The 13,662-nt window shown below is 28.6% G+C and overlaps 1 protein-coding gene across 1 annotated transcript in view; it reads right to left on the bottom strand.

The window, feature by feature from the left end:
* Nucleotides 1-3,724: 3,724 nt before the first annotated feature.
* Nucleotides 3,725-13,662, bottom strand: part of LOC108688670 (synaptotagmin-5) — a 12,541-nt gene continuing 2,603 nt past the window's right edge. The window contains exons 2-9 of the mRNA XM_018195004.1: nt 8,402-8,456; nt 6,642-6,870; nt 6,141-6,377; nt 5,612-5,710; nt 5,242-5,515; nt 4,893-5,126; nt 4,099-4,263; nt 3,725-3,989 (exon numbers count right to left, since the gene is read on the bottom strand). Coding sequence (XP_018050493.1) covers nt 3,816-3,989; nt 4,099-4,263; nt 4,893-5,126; nt 5,242-5,515; nt 5,612-5,710; nt 6,141-6,377; nt 6,642-6,870; nt 8,402-8,456 — 1,467 coding nt within the window. The 3' untranslated portion in view covers nt 3,725-3,815. The remainder of the gene's footprint in view (nt 3,990-4,098; nt 4,264-4,892; nt 5,127-5,241; nt 5,516-5,611; nt 5,711-6,140; nt 6,378-6,641; nt 6,871-8,401; nt 8,457-13,662) is intronic.

Here is a 13,662-nt window from a genome sequence, read left to right on the forward strand (position 1 = left end):
TAAAAAAATAGAGTTAGTTCTTCATTACATCCTTGATTCCAGGATCAATTGAGAACGAAGAATATATTTTTATTTCTGAGAGGAGCTGGAAGGCAAAGGAGATTCTGATTTTGCCATCAATTGTTATACTATATTTTGGTGCTAATAATGAATATGACCATGAAAATTAGTAACAAAATCATTTCCAATGTCAAATATGAAAAAAATGTCTGAAACGTTTTTTTAATGTTGAAAATAACCTTGTATCGGCAATTTTCATGATTAATTCGTAATCAGCTCACTAAATATACAGTCTATCCAGTCGACAAAATCGGAGAGTTCAGGCATTCGGAATTTATCTTTGTAAACACAACACATATTTACTTGTGGAAAAGATGTATCGTAAGCACTTAAAAAAATTTTAAGTGTTTCGCTCATTTGTTATAACAAGACAACTTGGATAACTAAAAGTATACTTCTGAAGATAATAAATCGAAATATCTTTGAACGTCAGCAATTGAAATATCCAATCTGATCCATGGCAATAAAAACTAAAATAACTAAAATAAGAGTTACGGCTAAATCATAATTATCGTTACAGATAAAAAAAATGAAATGTTATACCTATTTCATAAAACATTCCATTTTTTATTTAAAACGTTGCCATGCTGAATGTGTTTTATTTCATGTTGTAATATTTCTATATTAATTTAAGAATAATTATATATTTTTGTAAATGTATATACGAATTAATTTGATTCATACGCAATTATATATTTTTTAAACATAATGTAACATTTTTTTTAATTATTAAACAATTCCTTTCAAATTTAATTTTGTAAATTTATTACTAAGATAATTTATCATATTTTGAAATTATAATTGTGCGTAAATCAATATATGTTACAAAATATTAATATTTCTACACCTAGTTTTGTTAATATACCTGCATATAATTATAGATCACAAATTCTATAAATTCTTTTCTGTTAAATACTAGAACTTCTTGATAATAATAATAATAAATTTATTTAATTAGATCGGCATTAAAAAACTGTTAGTAAATAAAATGTTTAATGAACATAATTAAAAGTTTCAGAGATTCAACCAAAAGTATTAACCAAATCTCTGTAATTAAATCTAACAAATGTTTTAGTTATAAAATATCGAGTCAGTTTCAACTAGAAATTTTGTTTGCTCGAAATGAATTCTACTATATATATGTTTCGTTGATATAATTATAATATTTTTCACAATATACATATAATATAGACTATATTAATAGTATATGTCAAGAATAGAAACATCGTAAATATTTAGGTAAATATTTCATTTTATGGGATGCTTCTCCATACAATGACCTGGACCTTGACATATATTGTCAAAATCATAACTGAGTGACCTCCAACAGATCATCACTCGTATTTAGACATTATTCATTAAAAAGTTTAATTAACAAAAAAATTTTTTTAAATAATGTTTTATTTCTGCCACATATAGTATTCAGGATTATCTCACATCCTTCTCTGCTTATGTAATGACTTTCTACGCGAAGCAAGATCGATCCACTCGCATAAAATGTCATTACGTCCTTGGTGGGGTGAACCTCGCTTTACATGCAAAATTAAATGTCTCTAAGCAGGGGCGGGGGAGGTCACTCAGAATCATGACCTTGACAACGCATGTCAAGGTCAAAGTTGTCTATTATTGTATAAATTAGCAAATTTATTACTAAAATTATACTTTATAACTTTAATATCTGAGAAATTATATAACAGACCATTTTTAAAGCAGACTATCCAGTTGTTAAAGCAAAGTTACTTAGATCGTGACTTTAACAACATATATAGGTCAAGGTCATCTACACGATATTCGTTAATGCAAATAATTATCGATTTAACTTCGCATGGAAAGTCAGACGCCGTTAAACAAAGAGGAAGTGGACCTCGTTTCGCGTAGAAAGTCATAAGCAAGTAAAGGATGTCCTGAATTATATGTGACAGAGAAATAAGACGTTATTTAAAAAAATTTTTTTTGTTAATAATTTTTTAATGAATAACGAGCAACAGCTAAAATCTATTAAAAGTTATTCAGGATCATGATCCTGACAACATGTGTCAAGATCAACAGAAGAATATCACATAAAGTGAACATTTACCAATATATATTTATATATATGTAAGTTTAAGCGTACAATTTGAACTGCACTTCCATATCGTGGAAACGTTTCTTCACATTTAAATCTTTAGAGGTTTTTTTCTTTACATTACGTATGTGTATACATATATACTTATTTATTATAATATTTACTTTAGATATACTTAGTATTCATTAACATTTAATTCTTTTTTTTCAACAATTGGTCATTACAATGCAATTCGATTGACAAATTGTAAACATTTAAACGTAACATATACAATGTACACATATATGATTAAACCCTTTGGTAATCGGCAGGCTTATTGTTTTTGAATATTTAAAATCGAAAGAAATAGATTTGATAAATAAAAATACAAATTCTTAATATGGTAGATATAGTAGTGAGTGTTGGTCGGATATTTTTCCTATTTGTAACTTGATTCGTGTGAAAATCAGACTTCATTTTCTGTGGTTTAGTAGAAAAATAACTGTGTGCATATACTTGCAGATACACTCACCAAACAATTTGATTATTTGTTGTCATTTTAATGTCAAAATGATGTCCTTAACGTTATTTGATATTAAAATGACGACAAATAACATTAGTTTGTTTGGTAAGCATTGCTAAAAATGGTTTATGCGGATAAATCAATATTTATCTTTATTGAGTTAATTTGATTAAACGAAAGACATTTTGTGTTTTTTTCTTTTACACACATTATGTTCCAATTTGTTTAGCATATGAATTATACATTTGACAAAATACACATTAATAACGACAATCAATACGCTATCACAATTAGCATGCTTTGTTTTTTCGCAGGAATATTAGGCTTTATTGATCAGTGAGCTATAGACACGGCCGGAATACTTTAAATATTTTTTTAGACCACATTTGTCATACAAGACAGAATTTTGGTTTTTAATGTAATCCTTTTTTTTTCTAGAAGAGAAGGAAAGAGTAGAAGTATAATAATGAGAAAAATACGAGACATACCTGAGAGAAAGATAGCTTCTTAATAAAGACAGATTCACAAATTTAATTAGAGCGTACTTAGACCTGATAACTGTCTTCTCAAATTGTATCTTATTTTATAATTATTAGTTTGTACATTTAATTATTGATCTGTTAAGCGAAACGTGAAATCTGTCTCTGTTTTTGCTTCACAGCTTGGCTCACGTTTTCTTCATTGTCATTTCGCGAAGAATCTTTATTAATGCATGAATATTTCAAAAATACGTCTCTAAATCGTTTAGGTATCCAAAATTAAGAAAGGCGCAGTTGGACTACGCGTATAGCTCAAATTGTTGTGCAATGAATGAAAATAGAAGTATAGTGCTTATTAGTGTCTCTGTTATGGATATATGAAGAATATTTATATGAAGATTATTTTCTTTTCTTCTTGAGCATCGACATTCAATGCGACGAAATGTTATGGATCTTTAATGATCAATATATCTATAAAAACGCAGAAGAACGATTTCTTGACGCGTCACGAGATTCTCTGTTCTTTTTTTTTTTTTGTTAAGACGAGAAGTACATATTATTTTTTGCCATTTTACAATCGCTATATTTTTCGTATGTTATATATTATTCGATCTTCGTTATGCAACGTTACACGATAGATTGTAGTTCCTTCGTTCAAGGATGTGAATTATTCGGGCAATCAAACGGTTAGATCGTAACGATGATCAAACTAGTGTAGCGTGTGCCACTCAGCAATTTGCTTTCTCGGAGACTGCGTCATTTGAAGCCAATGCTCCCGTCCTTGACTGTTACCGCTGTCCGCACTTGTAGCCGGTCCAATGATACAAGATCCGACAATGGCATTTCCACCGATGAGTTCACTGCTCGAGTCCAACACGCATATCTTACATAGACATAATTATGTATAGATTAATTTTTTTCATTTGATTTTGCCTTAGGTGTTTTTCATTTGCTATTTATGCACTTAAAAAAATATCGACTGTTATATATACCTCTATAGCCGACGATGCAAGTAATGAGGCAGGTATATTAAACGACATTGCTTCATTCCAAATGGGATTTGTCGTAGCCTTCCTAACGGCTGTTTTTTTCTTCTTTACTTTTCTTTCTCCACAGAGAAGACTAACTTTCGCGAACGGATCCAATGTTTCCTTATCCTGTATCACATATTTAGAACGCTTATTGTTTTAAGATAATTACTAAATAATTAGACGATATACAGGATGTCCCACCTAATTTGAGCATCTGAAATATTTCGCTTAATTTTTATGATGAGAAAAAATGTTTCAGATAAAAGTGGGATGGTTTCAAGGGAGATGTACTTTGGTCATGTTGTTTTTCTTTTGAATGTAAGCGTTAAAAAGATATGAAGATCACTATTTTTTTTAAATGGAATTGTATAATTTTTTTACATAATATGATTTCTCTAATTATTCTGCATATAAAAGTATTAAGACAGAGATATAAAAAATCCAATAATTTACAAGATTGTTATACTTAATTCTGACACATATTGGCACAAAATGTTAAATAACTTGTAAATTATAAATTTTTTAAATAATCGTACCTTAATACTTTATTATTAAACAGAATAATGGGATAAATCAATTGGTGTAAAAAACACATAGCAAACTTTTAATTAATTATTATAAAAACATTTCTATTATTCAGAAACAAAAAAAATCACTTTTTTTTTAAAAGATGATGGATGATTAAAGAAAAAAGAAACCTATTATTTTGATATATCGAAGTAATATAATCTAATTATTATATATATATATTCTACCTGTTGGGGAAACAGATTTCTAGCTTTCATCATGAGAACCGTGAGTCTCTCAGCACTCGGTAAGTAAGATAACGAAACCAAAACTTCTTGAATTTCTTCCGGTGGTTTTCGTTCTCTCGTTATTTCACCCCAAACTTCTATCGAGGAAGTAGAAGAAACCAATTCAAGACTATCCATGGCCACTCTCACCGAGCCTACCATATCATTTCTTGAAAAACGGTCGTAGTCAAATACCTAATTACAACGTTATACGTTATTTCAGATCTTGATTAAACTGAGGAATGTATTCTATTCTATTCTATAAATCGTACAAATCGATTTTATACAATATTCAATGATATGTAATTGCCTGTAAAACTAGTGTCTTCTCCTGCAGTTCTTCGTAGCTAACAGGAAATTTGAAATGCTGATCAAAAAATGGATTTGGATCATTTCGATGGATCTGTGTTTGTCTTTTCCTGCTGTCCACTTCTGGGCTAAGAGTTAACTTAACATAGGGATCATTAAAACCACCTTGATCGCTGCCTGCGAGATTGTGTGCCTCGATCAAATGCACATCCAAATCTGATTTATCAAAATCGTATCTCAAGCGCAGATGAAGCCTGCCCAAATGCTTTCCCGTCCTGCGATTGCATAAAAATTGGTTTTTTTTTTTTACGTAACGGGAGATACCAATTTAATATCATCAGTAATATTTTATAAGCAAAGTTTTATTATACCTGCGAGCGCTAAGAAAGACAGGACCGTCACGTCTTTGATAAAGATCCGGTTGTAAAGAACCAAGAGGAGAAGCAGGTGGAACGGGACCACTATCGCTACTACAGCAATAAGTTTTATATGACATCTTTCTGTGTTCTTAATATTCTGTGTTCTTAATAAAAATTCACAATAAAACTTTAATATAACTATTGATAAGTTGACAAGTCCGTAGACCTTTTTTTAATCAATGTTTCATAACAGAAAGAAAACTAATATTATTATCAGAATATTTATTTAAAGATTTATTTATAAAAAAAGAATTATCAATCCATATTTATTAAAATTTTAGAATTAATTGTTCCCTATGGAAATAATATTATATATTGATACATATTATAATATATTATACATAAAAATGAATATCTCTTTCGTCGTGTATTTATCTGAATATTATTATATCTTCTTTATTTAGAAACAACATTATTCACACTTTTATAAAGAATTCAATATATTTATCACATTATTTATGAGAATTTTATAATTATATACCTTATAGAAGCATGTGGCGATGGAATAAGAAGAGGCGATAAGCAACGACTGGTCTGTCTGGAAGTACTTTGAACGGCATTTATCGGCGAACACCCGCAAGTGGAACTTATACCCGTTGCTACGGATGATAAAGAGATCTGTGAAGGTAACATATTTCCACCATGCAGACTGCTCGTGTAACTGGCAGGACTTGCACAACGTGTATCCAAGGATGCTGCACGAGCTGGCGAAGGAGATCTGTGAAAATTTTCCAAACTATTATACATCTACGTATTGTATTTTATGTAAAACATTGTATTTTAATTTCCTTTCTTTATTATTCCTTCCTTTTTTTATTATTTTTTATTATTTTTTGTTATTATTTTTTATTTTTGCATTATATGTTTTAGAATATATTTACAAAATGATTTTACGTAAAGATAGGTATTGCAAAATATATACTTGAAGTCTTTTTTGTATTTTTAATGTCTTTTCCGATGGATCATATCTTTTTCTACTAACCTCGAGCTTCTGCCAGGTGGATATGAAGAGGCGGCGTGTAAAGGTTCATGTTGAACATGATGCCGTCCGTTCGGATCGAATGCTCTGATTTGAGGTGATGATCCCCGATAATTTGAAGAACAAGATGCACCCTTTGGCAAACTCTGTGAGCTGATAGACGAGTCTCTCGCCAATGTTCGACCGCTACTTCCACCATCGCTTGGATAACTGCGACTTTGATGGGGTAAACCTCCAAGGGAAATGTATTACATAAAATTAAGCGGATTGAAAAATTATCATACTAATAGCTAAAAGAAATAACTTTCAAAAGTGTAAGTCTTGCAATTATGCGCGATTTATTTAGTTTATTATAAATTTCTTTGTTTCATCTGTGAGAATGAATGATGTGCCGAATATGCATTGATATTGAGAAAAAAATTTCTAAATGAATAATAAAATATGCGCGAAATAGTTGCATTAGAAATTATTGGAGAAGATCTTAAATGTGTTTTTTGATATTGGTAATTTTCAGAGACAAATACCTATGAATCATTTTCAATTATAAGGAGGCAAGTTACTTTTTTATGTTAAAAAATAGACATATTTGAGAATTTATTTAAGAAAGAAATTAAAACTACTAAATGAATATAATATATTTGAATTTTATCGGAAGGAACGATTTTGCTCAAGTATTTAAAAGTTTAACTAAATACAGATCTGAAAATAATTTGATTAGACCATTAAAATAATTACATAGGAATCTCAAGCACGAAGAGCAATACTGCAAAAAGTTTTGATATTCTAGCAACAAGTTTGAGCGTTCTACATAATTATTTTAGTAGTCCAACAAAATTACTTTCAGATCTAAATCTATCTAAATTTTTAGATACTTCAGTAAAATCGATTCTCTTCTGTATGTATACGATATAATTGCATAACAAATACGTTTAATTAAAAAAATTTATATTTATTTTTTGTGCGAAAATGTCATAACATCCATGGATATCTAATTCTGCTCGCAATTCGTGCACATTTCCATAATTTGCATGATTTATGTTTGTATAATAATCTAATTTAAAGAATAATAAACTTTTCTTATAAAATAATGTTGAAATTATAAAAAAAAAACCAATACAAATAAACAGCAAACAGCCACAAAGCAGGATAGCGAAAATCAATTTATTTAGAAATCCGATCGTTAAAAGTATAAAAATCTATAAAACCTGTTGTTTTGCACACAGCGTTCATGAAAACAAAAAAAATTTGTTCTTCAAAAAATCTATAACATACATAAGGAAGAACATTTCAATATTGACAAATTAAATTGAAGATAATATTGTATAAACAACATTCAGATGCTGTGCGTAATATCTTCTAATAATTTACTTCAATTGAAAGAAACTGAAGACAGTATGTACATCTTTAAAACACTCATTTAATTTATAATATCTTTTATGATAATTTTAATTACTAATGATGGTCAAAACTTAACCGAAATGTTTAGGTTTTATAAATTTTTATACTTTTAACGTCAAATTTTTAAATAAATTGACTTTCGTTAACAATATCTTGCATTGTGGCTGTCTACTCTTTATTTGTATTGTTTATATTTTAAGCTATCTTTATAAGTTTTAATTTAATATAAAAAAACAATTGTATTTTTTAAATCATTTTATAAAATAAATCAATCTACGAACTTTCGGCAATTAACGGGGCAGTTAACAATTAATATATTAACAAATGATTATAGGATCTCTTTAAAAACATTCATATATAATTACCCGATTCGGTTGTCGACGATTGTATCGTGTGCTGCTCCTTCATGACATTAAATTCCTAAAATAAAAAATTAGAACGATTAGAATTTTCTTTAATATACTAACAATAATATACAACAAATCAATAGGAAGCCCGCTGAGTAAATTTTTTAATTAAATATATATAGAAACGCATGCGGATATGTAACTCTCATTCCAATTTTGTTCCAATTGGACAACTTTATAGTCCAAGTACTTTAACACCAGTATCCGGTTTACTATGGACATAGAAGAGAATGGATAGCTCCCCTTCCTGGATATTCTTGTCACAAAAAAGGCTGACAATATCCTGAGGCCATCAAATATACAAGAAGCTAACACACACACTAATAGATACCTACATATCGAATCACATCATCCAACACAAAAACAGGCACTTATTTGTGCATAAAGCATTAAATATCTCTGATAAAGAACACCTGCAAACAGAATTTCAGCCACTTAAAATAAATCTTGCAATAAAACGGATACATTAAGAAGGATAAAACAGGAGAATATAAACACAATCAGTAAACACAGGATCAGGACAAAGAACAGGATGAGTTAAACAAGAAGCTTTTCTATCTTCCAATATGTAAAACAGGAACAACAGACTAAATCACCAGGATTTTGAACAAACGCAAAATCCAAATCATTTTTAAGCTCCCAAGGGAAATTGAGCAAATCTTGAAAAATCCTAAAGACCGAAAGTCTCCAATTCAATTTTGCAAGATTATATAAAATACCTTGCTCCTGCGAAAAAGTATACATCAGTGAAACCGGGAGAACGATCAACGTGCGCATGAAGGAAAATCGACGGTGTTATACTAAAATATGTCACACAATCAGCATTGGTAGAACACAGAATTGAATCAGGACATCATCAAATACTATTTAATAAAACGACTATTACAGCTACAATCATCATATTTTCCAAGAAAGTATAGGGAGGTTCTAGAAATTTTCAAATAACTTAAACAGAGACATGGGCTATAAATAAAATACGGAAGACTCTTCCTCCTCTTCCCTCCCCCGAAACACTCCCCTTTAACAAAGTTTATATAAAAAAAATCTGCCAAAGGAGTAGCTCAGTATTAGTGTGCTTTTCGCCCTGATGAAACGAACAGCAAGATTCACGAAATGTTGGCAAGAGGAATGAATTATGAAACGACGATAACCCATAAATCAGCATCTCTAAAATCCGCTAAAAATATAAATATATATATTTAAATATATATAATATGTAATAAGATTAAGAAGCAACAGAATTTTTCGAGCTAATGATAACATTATTATAATGGAGATCAAGGAAATATGAATCAGTTTGTAAATTTAATCTGTTAGTCAGTTTCTTAATAAAAATCGCTTGGTAGAAATCAAATTTATTTGTGTATTATAGTGGAGTTCTTCATCCAAGATTATCAAATTATTCTAATTAAAATTATATGAACAATCTATGATTAATCACTGAATGTTCGTTAGTATTACTGTTGTAATTAGTATTACTGTAATATGATTTTTATGTTTAGAAATTTTAATTTTTAATAATTTGCGAGTTTGTCCTACACATGAGGCATTGCATTCCTTACAATTAATTTTGTACTATTCTTGAGTGATTCGAAGACGGAAATCTTTTCGTGGTTTAATGTATCTGTTTAGTTTATTCATACCGAATATGCAAGTTTTAAATTTGAAAAATTATTGAAAAATCTAGTTAATTTATCTAAGATAAAAAATACATAAAGAAGAATGAAAAAAATTTTGCTAGATATGAATGCAGATTTATTGTGTTGATATTTGCTAGAATTATAATTATATTATACCGTTGAATATTAATAAAAATTCTTTTCTCAATTGTTTTAAAAAATAAAATATATGGGGTGATTCGTCAGAAGAAAGGCAATTAATAAATTAATATTTTTATTATGGAATTCAGGATAGGATAAAACATAACATTGCATACCAATTCCATGATAATTGCCCTCTTCAGTGTGATTAAAAAAAAAATATACATATCTTTCGAAAAATGTAGGTTATATGATATCAATCATATATAAATGTATTATTAATCGATATAATAAATAATCTAAAAGTCGATATAATAAATAGTTTAAAAAATTTAATCGTTCACCATCGAATTTCAATGTAAATTTAAGTAATGTAATAGAATGGCAATTGTTGAACTCATCCAATAATGGATCTTGATGCTCTAACAGAGCAGTAAATATAATTATATTTCTTAAAGAAATGCGATTTTTATTCGATATCTTAAGGATTTTAAGGGTAGTTCTTCAAATGACGAAGATAGTCAAATGATTCTTCTTTGAAATTTCAAAGTATCTTTCATAAGCCCTTCATAAGAACGAACCTTTGAATTATGAAGTCAAGGAGAGGAAAAGAAAGACTCAACAAAAATATCAAGTTCGTGTTTCATCGTAACGAGAGGATAGATATAGTTATGTGAGGTCGCTAGAAGCTGCCTTTGACGGGTCGATATTTGGAACAGAACATGAACGGAATCCACGGTTCCGCCCAACAAACCAAAACATAAAAATCGTCATCATTTTGCTATCAGCGATATTATTTCATCGATTAAGATCTACTTGTTCCATACAAAAATTAACATAAGAATCTAAATGATATGTAAATATATGCTAATTAACGAATTCTCTCATATAATAAATTTCAGTAGAACACTATTGCTTACATTATTTGATGCCTTACGAATTTAATACATGCTTCAATTTATTTTTAAAACATCTCTAAATGTATATGATGAATAAAGATTTGCATTGTATATCTAGTTTTCCATAATTCATCGGGCTACGAGGCGCATTTCATCGTCAAAGAAATTGCTACTGGACATGTAAAATTACCGATAATAATGAATAAAGACTTTTTTCAGACATTGAACGTATAACTATCTAGTTTTCATTTATAATTTAACCGTATGATGCGGAATTTCTTTTGTTTTCACGAATTTACAGTTAAAGTCGCGAAAAATTGCGTTTATATTTTGACATTTTTCTCATTTTTTATATATTTCCTCATGTATTTAAGATTATTCACAAATCAAAAACTTTTTTTCTCACTTTGGGTTTGAAAATCCAGAAGTGACTGACCTGAAGTGTGGATAGTTAACCAAGAAGATTAATATTCGCAGATGAAGACTTCAAAGTGAGTCAAAACGTTCGAATAATTTAAATAAAAAAATTCTTGTACGTATTATATTTAAATCATGTCTATAATTTTTTTGTGTCTGTTAACAATCTGTTTGTGTGCGCTTACTTTCATTATAGCCTTTTTAAAATTTAGTATCATGAATAAAGACATATGAAATCGAATATAATCAACATTGAGATTATATAGAAACGGCGTTATTTATCTTAATTTAAAATTAATTATTAATTTTCCTTTTTGTTTAAAATAATATTTTTATTTCTCTTCAGAGAATAAAATTTTTAATTTTTTTAAACGTGAATGAAGCCTCATATAAGAGACGAACAGAATAGTCGAAGACAAACGATGAGCTCGCACGGAGTGAGGCAGGGAGTAAAATATGTTCACTTGGAAAAATGTACCATTATCAATCATGTGTAATGAATACTAAAGGTAGAATTTAATATACTCATGATTAAAATAAATGACCCAGAATTCTTAGAATAAAAGCGATACAATGAGGATATGAAAAGTGCAAGAATTAAACTTTATAATACTAATAAAATATAAACATTAGCTACACGCATGGATATATGCAGGATTTCGATCGGAGAGAGGGTGAAATTTATCGCCTAAACTTATTAAAATATGCCTGTATTAAAACCTGTTTTTAAAGATTTCAGCGAACTTTCTTAATATTTCTTCAGCTTCTTTTTCTTCGCGAGCATGGTTTTTATTGTGTATGCTTAGTTTATTGAAATGATTTTCCGACATTGATTGCAGGTTTTCTTTTTTGCAATGTATTAAAAGATCTTTCAATGATGCTCGTTGTGCACAGTTAGACTAAAGAAATATACAAGGCATATTTCGTTACTGGAAAAAAAATTTTAGTTTCTTTTAACATTCTGCTAATTCCCATTCTTTAAGTTCCTTTTTTTAAAATTTTTTATTCCCCTAGAAAATGTACGATTTTCATTGTGAAAATTATTCTAATTATAATAATTAGAAAAAATTGTGTGCTTTTCTTTTTGAAATCTTTCTTTTTGAAATTTGAATTAAAGTTATCTCAATAATACGGAGAAATGTGAAATTGTGAAATCATGATATTAAAAATTCATATACGCACGATACAAAAATTCTTTCTTTTTCTTTTCGCAAAATTTTTTTTATTACGACGTTCGCTTTAATTTTTATCTCATGGCAGAAAAATGAACTCCTTTTATCATGCAAATTTTGTCCGACATAGTGGTGACGGCTACGCAGCATACTAGAACAAAGTTCCTTGTAGATAAAACATTTGTCTGAAATGAAGCTTCATAGCGAACAGAATAGTCGAGGACGAACGATGAGCTCGCACGGAGTGAGGCAGGGAGTAAAATATGTTCATTTGAACATATACTATCATCAACCATGTATAATAAAATAAAGATAAAATTTAGTATAATCATGATTAAAATAAGTGACCCAGATGAATTCTTAGAATAAAAGTACGAGGATACGAAACGTGCAAGAATTAAATTTAAATCTACATATAATTAATAAATCGTCTATTATTAAATCTATTAATTTTATATATTCAAATTTAATTAGAAATAATTGAAGTTATCTACTATTAAATATTTCAGAATGTAATAATGCAAATTAAATAGACGCTTCTCCAAAAAATCAATTTTTTTAGTATTAAATTTGCTTGTTAAGTATTTCATTTAAAATTATATTGGTTACATACATATGAAACTAGAATTGTTTTTTAACATCGAAATTTAATTAAATTTTTATGATCGAATGGAACGTAGAAACAAAAAATTACTTTGTGCGTTTGATTTATTACGTCTATTATACCGCTGTAAAAGTTGTTCCTATAAAAAGATTTACTTTAAATTTTTTACACGCATATGTGTGTATTTCTTTTGAGTTATTATTACTTCTGTATAATTTTTTTTATCATTTCTGCAAACATGTACGTAATTTTTTAAACTAATTTGTTTTTATGATTAAAAAGTGTTTCTATAAAAGTTGTTTCTATATCTTTAATGTTCTTTTTATTAAAATTGTATTTATATTTATTAAATTATTATATTTATTAA

The sequence above is a fragment of the Atta colombica genome, unplaced genomic scaffold (genome assembly GCF_001594045.1).
Source record: "Atta colombica isolate Treedump-2 unplaced genomic scaffold, Acol1.0 scaffold238, whole genome shotgun sequence".
NCBI classification, from domain to species: Eukaryota; Metazoa; Arthropoda; class Insecta; order Hymenoptera; family Formicidae; genus Atta; species Atta colombica.